General features: G+C 42.0%; 3 protein-coding genes across 3 annotated transcripts in view; 2 read left to right on the forward strand and 1 right to left on the reverse strand.

Annotated features, from left to right (window-relative positions):
• Positions 1-4,438: 4,438 nt before the first annotated feature.
• On the forward strand, positions 4,439-6,067 carry LOC115765095. Its single transcript, XM_030708479.1, has 2 exons — positions 4,439-5,910; positions 5,974-6,067. Exons 1-2 carry the CDS (start codon positions 4,439-4,441, stop codon positions 6,065-6,067), a joined length of 1,566 nt encoding a protein of 521 aa, XP_030564339.1.
• A 901-nt stretch (positions 6,068-6,968) lies between these two features.
• Positions 6,969-10,227, forward strand: LOC115765096 (uncharacterized protein DDB_G0290587). The gene is made up of 3 exons (XM_030708480.1): positions 6,969-7,004; positions 9,209-9,273; positions 9,336-10,227. The coding sequence occupies exons 1-3, from the start codon at positions 6,969-6,971 to the stop codon at positions 10,225-10,227; spliced, it is 993 nt and encodes a 330-aa protein (XP_030564340.1).
• A 3,096-nt stretch (positions 10,228-13,323) lies between these two features.
• Positions 13,324-19,528, reverse strand: part of LOC115765097 (protein sidekick) — a 75,960-nt gene continuing 69,755 nt past the window's right edge. The window contains exons 10-15 of the mRNA XM_030708481.1: positions 16,042-19,281; positions 15,700-15,978; positions 15,503-15,526; positions 14,754-15,074; positions 14,353-14,687; positions 13,324-14,285 (exon numbers count right to left, since the gene is read on the reverse strand). Of these exons, the coding sequence (XP_030564341.1) occupies positions 14,043-14,285; positions 14,353-14,687; positions 14,754-15,074; positions 15,503-15,526; positions 15,700-15,978; positions 16,042-19,281 (4,442 nt within the window). The 3' untranslated portion in view covers positions 13,324-14,042. The remainder of the gene's footprint in view (positions 14,286-14,352; positions 14,688-14,753; positions 15,075-15,502; positions 15,527-15,699; positions 15,979-16,041; positions 19,282-19,528) is intronic.

Consider the following 19,528-nt stretch of genomic DNA (forward strand, 5'->3'; position numbering starts at 1 on the left):
CACACTGAGAGCGGGATTCCAGCTGCAATCTCACGTGCGTGGGGGTATGCCAGGAGTGTGTTATGAACGTTATGGATTGTATTGCTATATAATTAATGTACTGATTGATATGTCCACTACTAATAAAATTAGGGTTGAATAGCTGCTCCTTAAACTGTCGAGCAAAATGTATAAAAGGCTAATCAGTAATCCGGAAAGTAATCGGGATTAGGGTAAGTAATTGTATGTGCATAAAGTGATTATAGAATGATACGATATCTCTGGTATATATAGTTCGCCCCCCTTTATCGCTCCCCCTTAACACTTAACAACTTAACACACACAACTTATCTTCCCTCTACCTCGTAGTAAGGAGTTCACATACTGCTATAAATAAAGCTGTTTACCCGATTACCTTTCAAGTAATGCAAGGAGGATCTATATGCGACACTAGGGTATATGGTTGATAAACAGCAAACGTAGGGGATTATGCATACATATACATATAACCGCACTATATGTACATATGTAATAATGGTAAATACTCAATATATTAAATTAATAATAAAAATAGTGAAAATAAAGAAATAATAATAATAATAATAATAATAAAAATAATAATAATAATAATAATAATAATAATAACAATAACAAAAATAAAAATTATAATTATAATAATAATAATAATAATAATAATAATAATAATAATAATAATAATAATATAATAATAATAATAATAATAATAATAATAATAATAATAATAATAACAATAATAAAATAATAATACTAATAAGAAGAATAATAATAAGAATAAGAAGAATAGAAATAATAATAAGAATATAATAAGAAGAATAAAATAATAATAAGAATAATAATAACAATAATAATAATAAACAAAAAGAAAATAATAATAATAATAATAAAAAAAATAAATAATAATAATATAATAATATACAAAATAATAATAATAGAAATAATAATAATAAAACAATAATATAATAATACTAATAATAATAATAATAAGAATAATAAATAAATAATAATAATAATAATAATAATAAACAATAATAACAATAATAATAATAATAATAATAATAATAATAATATAAATATAATTAATAATAATAATAATAATAATAATAATAATATAATAATAATAATAATAATAATAATAATAAGTAATATAATAATAAGAATAATAATCATAATAATAATAATAATATATAATAATAATAATATAATAACAATAACAATAATAATAATAATAATAATAATAATAATAATAATAATAATAATAATAATAATAATAATAATAATAACAACAATAATAATAATAATAACAACAATAATAATAATAATAATAATGCTAATAATAATAAAAATAATAATAATAATAATAATAATAATAATAATACTAATAATAATAATAATAATAATAATAATAATAATAACAAAAATAAAAATTATAATTATAATAATAATAATAATAATAATAATAGTAATAATAATAATAATAATAATAATAATAATAATAATAACAATAATAATAATAATAATAGTAATAATAATAATAATAATAATAATAATAATAATAATAATAATAATAATAATAATAATAATAATAATAATAATAATAATAATATTAATAATAATAATAATAACAAATTGTACACTCAATATTCTGTCCAGCTGCGTAAATTCCAGCCTAGGTTTAGCTCCTTGGAGCTTCTTAGGTTTTTGAATGATCGGCAACATCATGAATTTTCACACCTGACTAAGACATGCGCCTAACGCATTGATTAGATACTCTTATCTCTAGGGCAAATGTCATTAGGCGGAGTCCACAAATCATGTCCGTGTCAACTGGTGGGCTGTATAGTACAGGTGTATGCATTTACGACACAAGAAAGCAAGACAAACGAATCATTTGACATTTGTACATGTATCTGTATCTGAATTTGTATCTGTATCTGTCAGGTCGCAAGTGCATCTGACAGATGCATCTGCTGATCTTTGCGTTGGCTCTTGATTAGTTTATTGTTTAGTATTCATAGTGCGTTGTATGCGGCGCATCAATCAGTTAGGTGATGGTATGAAGCAGAACAAGAAGAAGAGCTGAGGCATATGAGTGGTAACATAAAGATATACACATTTATATCCATATGTACATATATATGAGTGGATCGGGTCGCTAAGTGAGTGCCGTCTGTGTATCTGTGGCATCTGAAGTATCTGTGAGATAGATTGAGGACAACTTTCATTTGCATAAAATGCATTCTATAACAAATTGACAGAACAAATTGTTGGTGTCAAAAATGCGATGCGCTTGACTGAAATCCCCCCTCCTCCTTCCCCGTTCTCATAGATGCTCTATGATTTACATGGCATGCCTTTCATGCTGCCTTGAGTGTGTGTGCATGCATTTGTGCATTTGTTTTATGTCTGTCCAAATATTTCGAGCTGTTAATTATAGGCACGAGTTAGCGTGAGTGATAGACAGATAGATAGATAGATAGATCCATCTATCTATCTATAGATAGATAGATAGATAGAAACAAAAGATTGTGTGGAATTTCAGATAGGTTCAGAAGTTCCTTCACAAATTGACATTGGAGCTCAATAATCTCAATGTTCTCGGCGAATTTAAAATGCATTAGAGACCATTAAAAGCTCATAAAGCCAAGGGACATGCCTTCCAATTTGATCTAATTATGTTATAATTATTGTTACAATTTTGGCAGACAGCTGAGGTGGGGGGAAGACGGAGCCCAATCGAAATGATATACTAGTAATATCTTAGGTATAAATTGCCGCCTAAAGATATCACTCAATAATCGATATGAATGAATGGATATACTCTGAAAATCGATTTCAATTCTTTCACGCAGCGATTTCTGCTCAACCAAATTCCAAATCGGCATCCGAGTTCGAGTTCGAGTCCGAACTGAGTCAGGCAATACCGGAGGCGGCGGGCAAAGGCAATCTAGGAAAATGATTTTATTTTTTGTAATTAGCTAGCGGAACAGACAACAACAGCAACAGGCAGAAGAGCAGGCACCAGCAGATAGCGCCGATTGATCGATCAAAGCTGCAGATACAGAGGCTAATAAATCATTTTTCCGTTCTCATTTCCCATTTTCCCCCCTAAAGTGAGAACTCACGACCGCACCGCCCGTGGCCGTCCAATTGTCTGTCAAAGGCTATTAACCCCATTTTGGCGGGGCCGTTCCACTTGTTCGACTCCGCTGTGGTCATGTTAGCTTGTCAGTTTTCTCGGCCACCCTCTCACTCACTCTCTCTCACTCTCTCTCTCTCTCTCAGTCGGTCTGCCTGTTTGTCTTGAGAAATACTTGTAAGTTGCCCAAATTGTTTTTCCAAACACCGCGCACTAAAAATGTAGAAGCGCAGAGCCATATGTGAAACAAAAGACCAAGAACTCAGAGATAGACACTTTGCTTTTGGGCTCGGAGCTGTTGGACGCCATCTCGTAGCCGTCAACGGGCTCAAAGAATTCCCGTCAGAACTGATGCCGCATGCTGCATGCCGCATGCCGCATCTGGCAACTGCCATGTTTTGATCGTCCAACTCAAGCGTTGCAGCCAAAATATTGTAGCATGTCGGAGTATCAATTGGAGGCCCAAAAACACGCAGTGGCCACCGCAACCATAAGAAAGCAAAGTTAGAGTGTTTTGATTAATGTCAGTTTTGACAGCTGTCCATATGAAGGCCCCCAGCTCTGGGCCAGGTCCAGGAATAGCTGCATTCGGTCTCTGCCCAGTGGAGGCTCCATTAGCAGCCAGCGATCAGGCAGCTGAGCAATCGAATTGAGCCAATGATTCGTAACTAATAAAAAAACTGAAGATGAGCTTCAAAATTGGTAACCAATCTATACTATCTGGATAAGCACAGGCTAATCGCAAGAGCTGAGTTCACATTAGTTTCTTAAAATTAGCCCTAAAACGGATTTTTGGCGAAATTCACCGACAAGAGTGGAAAATGGCTGAATTACTTCATTGTTGCTTGTCACTCGATCGCCGTTTGATTCATTATATCTGAAGAATCCCTTTAATCATGGTTTTATGGAAGAAAATCTAGATCGGTTTCAAGCCCATGGTAAGAAAATTGGTGGACAGCACGAGTTCCGGCAGGGTAAGGGCAGTTAATAATGGAAGATCTTTAAAGCAAAACCTTAAAGACTTTGAGGCGAATCTAGCGACTATGTTGGGTGAGGCATAAACATGACCTAGAACCACTTGAGCCACCGGCTTTTAAGTGGCACAGCCCACTGAACTGTGCCGACCCGTTAATAACAAGTTGGGCGATATTTGCGGGCCATGTCAAACGAAAGTACGAGTTGGTTAGCCAAGACCCAAGCCCACGACAATAAGACAGTATTTGGTCTATAAAGACGCCCGTTGGCGCCGCTTTTTTGCCATTTAATTGGACAACGCGTACGCGAATGGAGGCGCTAAGCGGTTGGACTTTGGCGTTGTTGCGCCTGCTGAGCGCTCTGCACTGGTCCTGGACATGGACGCCAGCGCGCACGGATCACCCGCTGGCCAACAGCTATTTGAATGCGGCTCAAAGACCGCTGTGGATACTCGAAGATGAGCTGATGAAGCGCCAGCGTGCGGATAGGCAAGAGGCGGACTATGCCACAAACACGCGTGCCCCAACCTTGGGAAGAAGTGCACGCAGACACAGCTGGCAGGAACAGCAGGAGCGACAGCATCTGTCCACAGCCATTACAATACGCGTGCGACCGGACTCGGAGGCGGATGCGCCGCTTCTGGTGGCATCACCGCTGGCTGCACCACTTACACAGCGACGCTTTGTGCTGCCGCATCGCTTGCAGATACCGAGCCACTACGTTCAGCAGCTGGGTGGGACGCCGTCTAAGCCCAGGTCGGCGCAGCGCCGGCGCCAGCCGCAGTCGCTGCCCATATTTGACAGTGCACCCGGAGACAATGCGCTGCCCACTGCCAGCTATCCGATCTTTGTCTACAATGGCACCAGGGGTGAGCTGCTGATCAACACCATGCTGAGCGCCCAGCGCTATCCTATGCAGGAGCCGGTGCCCGGCCAAGTGCTCTATCCGCCCTCCACGCCCATGTTCCGACCCAAGCCCATTGTGAAGCGCTTAAAATTGCCCGGTCAGCGGGAGCTGCTCAATCTGACGTTGATTCCCTTCTACGCCCACGAGGCTATCACCGTAATGCCAACATTTGAGACAACAACAGAAGCATACATGGCAGATGCTGATCCAGATCCTGCAGCTGCTCCAGCAACTGCAACGGCAGCTGAGCCCCTGGCACTGACCACGCCCATGCCCACGCCCTATGAAACACAGCTTCCGCGCAGCAAGCGCAAGAGGAAGGCCAAGAAGGCGAAGCAGTACAGCGCCTATCGTTCGCCCCAGGAAGTGGTGCAGTGGCAGCCACCGCTGCGTAGCTCGCCAGCACTGGACCCACCCGACAATCATCGCCACTACGTGGTGCCAACCACCGATAGGACGGACAGAGCAGTGCAGGAGCAGCTGGAACAGTTGGAGCTGCTAGATGCCGAGCTTGAGGAGCCCAGCCAAGAGCTGCAACTGGAACAGCAGCCGCCAGCACAGCTCGAACAGACCACTAGCAGCAGCAGTAGCAGCGGTAGTTCCCCTTCTTCATTTCAGATCATCTATGTGGACGAGAGCATGGAGGCACCTCACGATTCGCTGGACAGCACCACAGAAGCTCCACCGCTGCAGCGCCAGAGCTCCCGTTATGCATTGAAGCGTGAGTACTACGCCTTTCCTGTCTACACGCTGGGTAAGCTGCTGCAGAGCCCCAAGCCTGTCCAGGCAAGTCACAGAGCACGTGACATAGAGATCGATTGCTCGGGTAGTTCCAAGGAGCATGGTGACAATACCTGGTTCATTATGAATTCACGGTAAGCTCGCTGTGCAAGCTCATCTACTCAGTCGCTTGTCACATATTTGCTTCCAATTTGCAGCTACAGGGGACCACATCGCAATGGCCAGAAGGGGAGCAAGGAACACACCAAGTATTATACATCCAAGTATGTAAAGAGCCATGCTCCTCGATAGCAGCACATGGTACTGAATGCTGTGACTTGTCTGAGCTGGGGCAACTCTATTGTCTCTATTGTGATCTTCAATATGATAATAAAATGCAAATATTTTTGTTTTGTAGATATAAGTGATCTATGATTATATATTATATTTTTAAGCAAAATACAATATAAATATATATATTAATGGATATTTCATTTTTTGATGGGACATATGGTAAATGAAGGGCTGAGCGTGTATCCAATTTTCTTGTTGATGATCATACCGGGATTTTACTGCACTTGAAATTGGATTAAATTGGACCATTTGTTGAGCTTAATTCGAAAATGATCTTCATTATAATAATATTTGAATATGACTTGATCTTTCTATATTTTTAAACTTTTCAATTGATCTTTTATCTTTTCTTGTATTAAAGGGTCGACTGATCTTAGAACAACTTTACTCAGCAATCTTGCAATCTGTTTGATAAGAAATAACGATAATGTTCATAATTAAAGTCTTTCATCTTTCACTGCATTGAAAATTACTGTGATCAGATATTAAAGATCATTTCTTGATCAGCTGTTTAAAATATGATCTTCATTATAAGATTATTTGCTTAAAGATACAAGAAATATATGATTATGGGATGATCCTTTTGATTAGAAATAAATGATGATACCTTAATCGGTTTATTTTCTACCAAATTTAGACACTGATCTCTTTCTGATCTTGCACTTTTTTTGTACTCATTAAAGCTCATAACACGCTCATCTCAATTAGCTTTTTCCAAATGATTCTGAACTGCTCTTAACAGATCATATCATGATGACCCGAATGACCTATTAAAATCGTATCCAAACACCTCTCCTCCTAATGGCTCAGCACTATCATTAAAACTGAACTTCATTAACACCTCTATAGGCCCGTACCTATGCCTATGCTTATGCAAGTGTCTGCTGGCCTTTGGGTAAAATACTTCGTATAATACTACGAATGCCATTGAAGAGGTTAACCAACCATAAAAAATGGCAATAAATTCCTGCAGACACAAAGACGACGCTTTTCTATCCGAAGGTTCGGCTAGAAAGCTGTCATAAAATGCAGTTTTAATGATCGAACAACTCAATCGAATGCGACGGAACCAATTGTTGGGCTATATTGGCCTTTGACATTACATAAGAAAGTCATGTGGGACATGGGAGCTGGAGGGGGCTAGAGAAGCTGGATGGGCTGCGTGCAAAAACAATCACGAGTGGCCCAAACTGAAGAACCTTAACAGAAAGACGAAATGTTGTGTGACCCAAATTCCAAAATCAAAAGAAAATCAAATTTCGATGTGTGAAAAGCTGGAAAATAAAGAAATAAAAAAAAAACCAATCTGAAATGAACAGAAAATCAAAATACAAATAAAAACGAGAAATAGTCATCTACAAATATTTATGGCTAATTCAATGGCTTGAGGCCCTTTCAGACAAAACCACAACAACAAAAACAAATGTGGGGACCAATAGGCCCCGCCCCCGTGCGGCCGGCATTCATTCAATCATTTTGTCAATGATGTGGCTTTCTATTCTAAACGCACGTTCATTATTATTATTGATTTCCCAACTTATTTTTCGCTCTTACGACTTTTCAACTTTTCCAAGGCTGCAATTAATTTTCTCGCGCTATTCTAAGTCCCCCCCGCCGCCTCAACCCCATCCTACTGGCCACAGCACCAGCGCACCATGAAACAAAAGGAATTGGAAAGAAGACACACGCCGTGCCCGTCTTTCATGTCTAACGCGCATGGCTCTGGGGCAGATGGAAATGGATTCCCAGTCGTAGGCCCAGGCCCAGGCCCAGACCCGAGCCCGAACCTCGGTTGGCGACGCGACGCATACAATTGATCCCCGACCTCTGGGCCCAGCTAGTGGCATCGACGATATAAAAGCTCGGCCTGTAACTGTTTTTGGGTTTAGAACAAATGCAGCTGCGCACGCGTGCGGACCCTCGCGCATAACTTATCTTATTTTTTTATGGTGTTTTGTGTTATCGTAAAGGATTCCAGGATTAACGCCGAGGATACAAATATATATATTCGATACTCAAGTGAACTAAAGTCGTATCGAAAATGTGGCAATACTTAGTGGTATGTGAAATAACAAAAGTTGTCGAAGGATGCCTTTCCATACATACATATATATAAAATATGACTCCAATTCTTCAAAATGAAAACATGAATGCTATATTATTTAGATATACCGAAGTATAAAAAGCAAATAATAATAATATTATTTATTATAATACTAAGCATTAATTTGTTTTATATTTGTATGATCATATTTTTTTAAGTAGAGTCACAAATTGGCTACTAGATATCATGAAGACTCTGGATATTTATTTTTTTAATTTAAAAGCTTTAAATTCTAAACTTGTCTCAATTCAATAGACTTTATTTCTGTAAATTATTGTCTAGTATCCGATATTTGTCTCGTCAACCTATCGCAGCGATATTATTATTTCTTAATATTCAACAAAAACCAGAATAACTCGGTTCTTGGCTCAAGCTATATTTTAACCAAACATTATGGCAAAAGTTGGGTGGATATAAGTAGATATTATTTTTATTATTAATATAAGTATTGAGGGAGTAGGTATCAAGGCTGCTGGACCGCTGAATTATAAAAAAAAAGTTTATCTTCAATACAATAAACTTTCTTGAAGAACTCATTCCCAAACCATAAATAACCTTGGCCTCAAACATTGGTGTTAACCTTATTTGGTAGCTACCAATTATTGAGTAGAAGACAAATTTATATAGGGAAAACGGCTTGCAATATTTTCAGTAGAACGGGTAAATATAAATATAAAATTTGAATTATTTTTGATTTTGTTTTTGAAAATATGTGACGAAGCAAGGTTTGAGCCTGGGCTCAAGAAACCGAACCACAGACAAATGGAACTCTCGTATGTGTATAACTCTAGTTACAAATGACCACGGGCTTCAGCTAGGACAAATCGACATCCTCATACTAGCCTGGAACACGAGCCCGGATCCTCGATTAGCGGGAACTGCATAATTAGTTAATGTAATCAATATAAATACCCTTTGGTTACTTTTAAGAAAGACTCCTACTAGTTGGGACAGCTGCAAATGACCTTTCTCAAACTTAATTTCTCGGCTTGCAGCTTATCGCGGGATTTTCGGCTCTGCCTCTGCCCAGCAGCGGCTTCTGGTGGCCCAAGGCGACAACGTAAGTCAGCCAGAGTGTTGGTAAATGCAGCTTCATTTAATCCTTTCGCCTTCCAACCACAGCGAAACACCGCGCACTCAGGTGCTGCAGCAGATTCCGCTCACCTACTTCCGCACCTACACCTATCAGCCTCTGACGGGCGGCGCCTTTGGAGTGCCGCTCTTCGGCTTTGGTGCGGCACAGACGCCGCTGCTCTCTGGCCGCCACTATGATCCGTACGCGGTGACCAGCTATGCGGCTGCCCGGCGCCACGATGCGGCCGCAGCTGGCTTTAAGCCGGACGTAACGCCACCTGCTCTGGCGAGCAGCAACAGTGCGTCGAGCACAACGCCAGCGCCGACCACAACGACGACAACAACAACGACCCCGGCACCAACAACTACAACCACAACAACAACGACGACCAGCAGTACAACTAGTGCACCACCGACCAGCAGCACCACGGAAACAACATCCCCGCTGCGCTACGCCGCCTACAATGCCGAGTATCCGACCTACAATCGTCGGGTGAACAATTTGTACAATGCGCGGCCGCAATATCCGTATCCGGATTACTTTAACTATCAGCCGCAGAACACGTTGCCGGAGAAGGGCGGCGCGCGCATTCAGTTTGTGCCCTGCATGTGTCCAGTCAGCATGCCCAGCATGTCGGGTATGTCAGGTCTGGGACTAAACGGCGCCACCAGCACTGATCGAGACCGGCCAACAGGCGTGTCCATAAGCAGCACCTCTGGAGATGTTTCGTCCGCGGAGCGCAACATTGTTGCCTTGCAGGCGCGCCACATCGATAGTGGTGAAGCTGACTTCGAGGAGGAGGAAGATGAGCAGGAGCAGGAGGAGGCAGATGCGTCCGCTGAAGCGGATGAGGCTGATGTTGCCGTAGCTGTTCCCACAAAAGTCGCCCTTGAGCCGCAGCATACCACGCCCGCCGTTGAGTCCAACAGTGTGGTCTAGACCCGCCCGCAGCCCCGCCCGTTATAGTATTAACAACGCCTAGACTGATTTGTGCAACTCTTTTGGGAGACCAGTTCCAACGACAGTTTGGCATTTCCTCCCCTAACTTAATGTGCCCTTTTTTTTTTGTCCATAATAAATTACCACGAAATAAATTACAAAGCTCTTAAATGCAAAATTTTTTTTATAATCAATTTAAAAGAATATTGAGAAGTTTAAAAATTCGGCTCGCCCATAAAAATCCCATCAATTATTGAAAATAAATTATTCACCTTGTTGAGCTCTGTATGCAAACCATTATTCACGAGGTTTGGGTCTCTGTTCATAGCTTGACGTCTAGATCAACTTGGTATCTATGTCTGGCAACATTATTCTTGGTCAAAATTCATGTTCATGCCCTGCCTTGCCCGTGGCACATATGTTATAAAATCACTGTTCTCAAAAAGCTTAAGAAAGGATTTTGAAACTAATCGGACGGTAAACAAACAACTTTCATACAAACGTGGATTTAACGGAAAGTGTGAAACGCCCCTAAAATGAATTTGAGCAAAGATCTTTGAAAATGAGTTTGAGGCCAATCGGATGGTTAGCAAAAAACTTTCATACAAACGATTTCCGACAATTTACCACTGTTGCCACAATTTCCCAAATCGCTGAAACATGTATTCATTAAGTTCTTATATAGAGATTGGAAAATAAGTTTAAAGCAAATCAGACACCACTTAAAACTTCGCCCAAATAATCTTTGAATCGCATTCCTACCTAAGGCGTTTAGATTTTGCGAAAAATGTGAAACACCTCTCAAATGATTTTTCAGATAGATCCTTGAAAATGAATTTGAGCGCGAAACGTAATGCACCAAATCTTTGACCCCCATTTCCACCAAGGATGAATACATTTTTGGATAAGTGTGAAACACCCCTCAAATGAATTTGAAAAAAGAACTTTGAAATTGAGTTTAAGGCCGATCGGATGGTAAACAAAAAAGTTTCATTCAAACGTTTTTCGCGATTTTTTCATATTTGCGGGTGGAATTTCCCGAAACCCTGTTTTAACGTGCACCTTCATCACATAAGGTAACTACAGTGAAAATTCCGGCTTCCAGTCAGTCAGGACAGGCAGTTTTATATATATAGATATATATACATACATACAATCGTAGACACCTGTTTGTATGTATATACTACCACACTATTTTCACAAAACATTAACACTTGCACTAAACACTTGTACTGAAGGCATGAAAACCTGCCTGACTTATTTGAATTCTTGAGAATCGAGGAGCAGAGCATTAAATGAAAGAACGGTTTGCTTAAAGTGCAGCACAGGGAAAACTATGTTTGGTCTGCAGTTGGTATAGAAGAATATCTCACATACGTACAAATGTATATATGTATATATATATATATACATGCATACTCACACATACATGCATATTCACATAGATACATGAGCACATGCAGACATTGATACATAAACATACATACATACGTACAAAAAAGTTATGTGAACTTAGCCTGCGTTTAATATAAGAGAACATACAAAGAACTAAGCGTATATTATCTAAGAAACTTAAACCGCATTTTCCATCCGTGGAAAATTTGTTAATTTTCCCTTCTGGCCCGATATATCGCTTCAGTCTCAAACGAATCACGACTATAGATTCGATAGGGTTAGATGTAAAATATGAATTCCCCTTGCGTTTTATACACTTATGTTTTGTTATTTATTGGATCAAATGATTCGTCAATTACATTTACACATAAATATAGGCTAATACTTAGCGCTTTCTGCGCGATTTCAACTAACTTCCTTCCTCAGCTTCTTGCCTCTCGCACTGCACTGACTGCGGTTCCAAATGCGATCTGTTAGAATCGTTCCTATGCCTTAATACATATATAGTACTCGTACTTAAACATTTCATTTCATATTGTTTTTTGTTTTTTTTTTTTTTCAGTTGCTGACCAATTAACAATTAGAATTACATACATATCTAGATGAAATTGTGCTTCGAGTCTTTGAAATGTAAATTTCATTAAAAAAAAAGAGCAGGCGTTTATATTACTTAATAAACATATTTGTAAGCATTAAATCCAATGCGCATTCACAAAGGGATTTACAGATTACATTATATCATAAAATTAAAATAATAATAATGATAAAAACATTGTTTTTACATATTATTTTATAAATATCTATAAAGATATATATGTAAGTAGCAGAATATAATCAAGAGAAAAATATATAATCAGTCATTTAAGTTATAGATATACATACATATACAAATACACAAAGAGTATATATAAATTGTTGCTTAGACATATACAATTTGAATTCTGCTTTCGAGTTAAACAATTAAAAATGTTACATTCTAGATTTTATTAACTATGCTTAGTTTTGCGCGCGCATACATAATGCCTGTTTTCCCCCGATATTCAGAGACGGTTATCCCTGTCAAAACCCCCATCCGTATACAAATGCATACGGTATATATATATATATATATATATATGCTTTAAATATACATAGATACATTTATATAAGCATACATTTATCTGGGGTTATACATATATATATATGAAAATGTGTTTTTCTTCTTGTTTTCGTGTCATGTTTGTCGTCACTTCGTCATTTCGTCAATTGTGTTTTTGCATTTGTCACTTATGTGCTGCAAATTGCATTAATATGGCCTATAAGTATTTGTAGAAGAACCCACATACATATATACTTATTGATATTTCAAATACATGTAAAGCGTCTTCACATTTAAAAAAAAAAAAAAAAATCATCATCGTCATTGTCATCGTCATCGTCATTACATCTTTTCATCATTTCATCATTTCTTGCGCTTATTGGATATGCTATTTGTTTTTCAATTTCTTTCGATTACTCTTCAAGTATATTTTTCTATTCACTTTTGCATTTGTCTAACTGATTGCATCAGTCGCGGTTGCCCCTGCCCAACACCTTGTACTTTTCGATTCAGGCAGAGGCAACAACAAAATGAACAATAATTTAATTATTTTTTGTTTTTCGTCTACGCAGTTTGCGAGTTTTTCGGTTTCTTTTTTTAATTTTTTTGTTTCTTATCATTTTTTGTTTTTTGTTTTCTTCAGTTGTAAAATAGTTTAATATTTAAAAATAATGAGATTGCGCAGGGCTAAAAAGAGTTGATCATTCACAATCACATTCACATCATTCACCCACTGAACACAACGAAAAATTTTCCATACAAGAAAAAAAAAACTACTACCGAAACCTTGCAAAAATTTACGTATCACAAGTTTTTGCTTTCGATAAATGTCAGTTACGAACTAGTTGTGGGCGTGGCAGACAACGGACGCAGCGCAAACAAATAAGTTAATTAACAAATTAAAATACAAAAAAAAAAGGAAAATATGTAAAAATTACAATAAAATAATAATAATCATAGGAATAATTATTGGGGCTGGGTCAGTGGAACATTTTTTTAAAATTAAATGCTTGTAAATCTCAGATCTCTCGTACTAGAAACTATAAATTATACGTATATAGATAACGAAATGTTCATATAGCAGCTCAGCGGCAGCAGCTAAACACATGTCACAGCATCCATACAGACACATACACACGCCCACGCGCACACGCACACATGCACACACACACACACAACAAGGGGGAATGCCACTGGATGAATATTGTTGGTTTGCTTCCTGTTCCTAGCATGAAATTCATTTAGGTGTGCATGTTGCGCCTGTTGCGTCTGCTTAGACGAATGTCTCCCTGATGACGGTGCTGCTGCTACTGTTGCTTAGATCTTAGAATTCGGTTGATTGTCAGACAAATGAGGAGAAGCCGGGCAGTGGCGCCCTCGATCTGGCCATATTATTGACAATAATCTGGCCACCATTGAGGCTCATCACTGCGCTGCCCTCCGGCTCGGAGTCTGTATAGCTAGAATAGTTGCGCACCGGCTTTGTCTTCTTCCACGATTGACGCAATGAATCATTGACATTGGCATAGTGATTTACAAATGAGTGCGGATCACTGCGTACGCTCTCATTTTCGCTCTCCGAGTGCTGCAATGTATATATAATATAATTTGAAGGGCGTTCAATGGATATATTCAAACTCATTTGGACTCACCTGTGAGGCCTCGGAGCTGCTCACCTCTGATGGCTTCTCGGTAACGCTGCTGTCGTCTGGATTCTCATCGTAGCACTTAAGACTCTCCTCATCGCTGTGATAGGCTACCGAAGCGGGCGACGGCCTTGGAGGACTCTTGCCTAGCTGCACATTTGTCGGGGGTCGATTGGTCGACTTGCGGCCCAGGGTTCCAAGCGTGCCGCTGCGCAGTGTGCCCACGCTGTTCAGTGTGCCCGTGCCAACGCCGTGACGCGAACGATACAGCTCCAATGCCAGCTCCTGGCGTTCATCAATCGACATGGCCATGGACTCTTCCAATGTTTTCTGTGCCTCCTCTGCGTGGCATCAAGGAAGGCAAATTGGTTAGGAATTGAAATGAAAAATTTAAAGGCTTCACTCACGTTTATACTTGTAGCTCTTGCTCTTCACACAGAGCACGGCAATGACCATCACAATGATGACTATCGATGTGGCTGCCAGCGAGACCATGAACCATGTCTGCCTGTAGAATGGCTTGTGCTGCAAATATCCGTATTCGAGATGTAGCTTCGATGGGGTCAATATAGAATCCTTGGAGTACACCGGAAACGATATACCATAACGGTTGTAGGCAATCACGCGGAATGTATACGCAGTCGATGGCATCAATATATGGTAGCTAACGGTGAAATCCTGCATGGTGCCCTTCTTCGTCTGCTCAATCTTTGTCCAGCGCGAATCATCTGCGAGTCGAGTCAAATAACAGTTGAGCGAGTGGGTCAAAGTCAAGTGGTGCGAATACGCAGTTAAATATACTTAATAATGAATGAGCTACGAGTTTATCCTGAATTGAGGTTTCGTTATAAACTCCATGAAATACTTTTACCAATTTAGCACTAATCACCTTAAGTAATAATTATTCTATGTTGTGTACCCTTGCAGAGGCTTTTCTTTGAAAAACTTTCTGTTTTCATATAATGAAACTTTTCAAAATTAATTCAATCATTTTCTTCTAGTCACTCTTTTAATTTATAGTAGAATACTTCAAAGATATATTATTTTTTATTATTCTTTTCTAAGTATTTTTTTTTATATTTTAAGTAGCCCAATAGCATTAGAGTCTGATTGCGAATATTGTTAGAATTTGGAATTTATCGACTACAATACTTACATATAAACGAGGGCTCTCCTTTTTCTAGGCAAGCATATTCAAAAATGATGTTAAGTTTTTTTTTTTTGAGTTTTCGAAAAGTTGTAGAAATTTCGAAACAGTTCACCAAAGATTATTGCAAAATAGAAATCAAAAGTTAAAGTAAAGCGAAAGAGAACCAGAACCAATAAATATTAAATATTAGACGGACGGCTTACCGCGCTTCTTGGCCTCGATGAGGTAACCAAGGATGGGTCCACGACCAGATGGTCCATTAATCCAGTGCATCTCGACGCTGGAGAGCGTCTTGCTGAGTATCAAATCGCGCGGTGCAACGGGAGAGCCGTCCTGTGGACCTGTGGTCACATTCTCGCTAACCGCGGGTCCATAGTCAATGGTCTGGGCGCGCACGGTGAATGTATAGGTGACCTCCTCCTCCAGGTTCTGGACGCGCAGCGTAGTATTCGATACCTTCTGCTTCACCTGCTTGCTAAACTCTGCGCAACGAATGGAAGAGGATTTATTAGAGGGATTTCTTCTCGAGCGTTTTTGTGGCTTACTCTCATTCTCCTCGGTGGTCTCGTAGGTCACCAGATAGCCCAGAATTTCGCCATTGAGAAACTTGGGCGGATCCCAAGTCACCTCCAGACTCTGCATTGTGATGTCCGAAAAGCGCAAGTTAAGCGGAGCGCTTGGCACACCTTGAAGCGTCTTGACCGTAACGGGTGCAGAACGTGGTCCATCGCCGGCAGGATTAAAGGCTAACAGTTGGATGCGGTATTCGGTGTACTTATCGAGAAAGACGAGACTGTGCGACGTGGCCGTGGCGGAGACGACCTCGATTTCCTCCTCCCACTTGCGGCCTGGCTCGAGCGCTTGTGGTGAAGACGTGACCAGGTAGAAGATCTTGTAGCCCAAAATGTCGCCATTCTGCATACTCTGCTTGGGTGGCTTCCAGCGTAGGCGCACCTCGGTGCTGGATATGGACGCAGCATCCACAGCGCGTGGTTCTCCAGTGGGCACCGCCTCGCCAACATAAACTGCCGCTGGCGGCGTTGCCGGACCCGGTCCCTGGGAATTAAATGGCAGCACGACAATTTCATAGTTACGATCCTGCGTCAGATCGGAGAGCACCACACTGTTTACATTGATGCCCATGACATCCGTTTTGGGCGTCGACTGCAGGGCCGTGGGAAAGTCCGAGAGCTGCTGATACAAGATGCGATAGCCACCGGTTGCTGCATCCCCATTCCACATGCCTGTCTCCAGTGCGTTCCAGTGCACGCGCACCGATGTCGTCGTAATGGGCACCACCTTCAATCCACCCACCCCAATGGCTGGGGCGGCAGGCAGGGTGCGCACCACAATACTCTCGCGACTGAAGGCCGAGGGGCCCAGATCGTTGGTGGCCTGTATGCGAAACTGGTAGGTTGTATGCGGTCTCAATCCCAGGGCTGTATACGAGCTCAACAAAGGATCTACGCGCTCCGGAAGCGGCTGCCATGGACCCTCGTTCTCGCGCATTTGGACCGTGTAGTAGCGGAGCGGTGCAAAGCCATCCCGACCCGGTGTCCAGCTGAATGTGATCTGACTAGACTGGATCTGGCTGCGCGAGATCTGCGGCACTGATGGCGCCTGCGGACGATCCCGGTTGTTGGTGGTGTATACGAGCACGCTGGCCGTCTTGCCCCAGCCCAGTCGTGTTTGGGCGGTCACACTAAAGCTGTAATAGCGTTCGGATAGCAGCTGGGTGGCACGGAAAGTGCGGTCCGAGGGTGGGAACTCGCGACTATAATTGAGATTGGCGCTGCCATTGAGCGTGTAGGTGACTTGATAGGCGAGTATCTCGCCATTCGGATCATCGGGAACATCCCAAATGATGCGGGCCATCGAGAAGGTCACATCCGGGAAACTGACATTCGACGGTGCACCGGGTGTATCCTCAAAGGTCTGGACACGTATTGGTGGCGTGCTTAGCGCACCATCTCCCAATCTTGTGTAGGCCAGCACCTGGACATGGTAGACGACATATTTCTTAAGCTCGGTCAGGGTTGTGGTAAAGGAACTGTTGGTCGTGATGGTTTTATGCAGCACTGGCACCATGTTGACGCGATCTGGGGCCGCATAGAAGACCTTGTAGCCTTCGATTTGACCATTCCGATGCTGGCGCGGCACCTCACCCCAGCGCACCACCACAGTTGTCGAGGATGTGGCATTCGCTTGGACATCCAATGGTCCATACGTTGGCGTCGCCTCCCGTGTGCGTTCTTCAGCCGAATTACTGGCGCGGGAGCAGCCCACATCGTTGCAAGCATTTATTAGCACCTCGTAGACGGTCCACTCCTCCAGAGAATCCAGCACATGCGAATTGGCCGTGTGATCCTCGATAAGTACGCTGCGCGGCGTTCTCTTAATGGCGCCAGCAACACGCTCCATTTGACGGTAGGTGATGTTGTAGCCACGGGGATTGCCAAACCATTCTGTCTGCTGCAGCGGTATCCAGCGGACGCGTAGCTGCTGTGCGCTCATTGCCCGTACGGTGACATTGAAGGGTGCGTGCATGGGACGGGCCTGTATGGTCTGGAAATCCTTGGTGGGCTCCGAGGGGCGCGAGCTACCCACCACATTGGTGGCACTCAAGCGCAGACGGTACTGGGTGAAGGGCATTAGACCGGTCACAGTAAGTGTCTCCGCATCGGGATCGCTGATCTCACAGATGGTGAACCAGGTCATGTTGCGTGCCGTTTGCGCTTCCACCTTCCATTTGGTGATGCTCGAGTTGCCATCGAAGCCGGGCGTAAACTGCAGCACCACGGAGAATGCCTCGATGTTGGACAGCGCCAGATTGGTCGGTGCATGAGGGAGCACTGGCTCCACGCCCGACTGTATGGTTGCCGTCTTGGGTGCACCGCTGCCAATTCTTGTCCAGGCGCAGATCTCGAACCAGTAGTGAGTGGTTGCCTGCAGCTGATTAACCGTCAGCTGTGTGTCCTCGGCGGTTAGATTAATGGACTTCATGGTCTCGGAACGATCGCGCACCTGGTAGCGCACCGTATAGCCGGTGAGCAGGCCATTGGCGTGGCGCGGTGGGGCCCACAGGACGGTAACAGCACGATCGGAGACATCATCAAAGTGCAGGGCAGTTATCTCATCGGGCACATCCTCTTTGGTCATGACGGGCACCTTTTGGCTGATGATGCCATCGCCGGGATCGGTGAAGCACAACACACTGATATTGTACTTGGCGTACTTGTCCAGCCCATTGAGTATGGCCGTCTGCTCGGCCAGCGGATCGATAAGACTAGGCGGCACCGTCATCATGCGCTTCTCCACGTCACGTGGCTCGCCGTCGATGTGATGCTGCTGCCACGCCTGGATCTTATAGCCCTGATTGATGCCGTTAATCTGTTGCGGATTCGGTGGCTTCCAGCTGATCTTGGCGGCCGTCGAGTTCAGGGCCACTACACGCAAATTTGTGGGCGGCGCCTCTGGCACGCCCTCTTTGGTCTTGATCTTGGCGCCCTCAGTGTAAATGCCAACACCCATTTCGTTGTAGGCGGCGATCTGTACTACATAATCCTTCCAGGTAATCAGCTCCTTGATAAGAAAACTGCGCTGCACTTCGTTCGTGATGTTCTGATAGGTCCAGGGCACATTGTTATAGCCGTAGAGTCGATAGCGCAGTATATAGCCCAGTATATGGCCATTGCGATGCTCCTCCAGCGGCGGCTGCCATTGCGTCATGATTTCCGACATAGATCTGGCGGAGCCGACAAAACCAACTGGCGGGCCCGATGGTGCTGAGAACGTATTTGAAAGTAAACAATATTATTAGAAGTTCCTTGTAAATTTATCAGGTGGTGAGTGCAATTTGTATACGGGTTTACTCATTGAAGTGTATGAGATGCAGGGATCAATTCTCTGGGTTATATACCTCGGTAATATGGAAACGCTACGCGCATTTGTTCATCAAAAGCGGGCGATCACGACGTTGCAGTTTGACGACAACGATAGCAGTTAAAAGTACAATACATACATATGGTTATA

The sequence above is a fragment of the Drosophila novamexicana genome, unplaced genomic scaffold, assembly GCF_003285875.2.
Source record: "Drosophila novamexicana strain 15010-1031.04,08,12 unplaced genomic scaffold, DnovRS2.1 tig00000932-arrow-arrow-pilon, whole genome shotgun sequence".
In the NCBI taxonomy this organism is placed as follows: Eukaryota; Metazoa; Arthropoda; class Insecta; order Diptera; family Drosophilidae; genus Drosophila; species Drosophila novamexicana.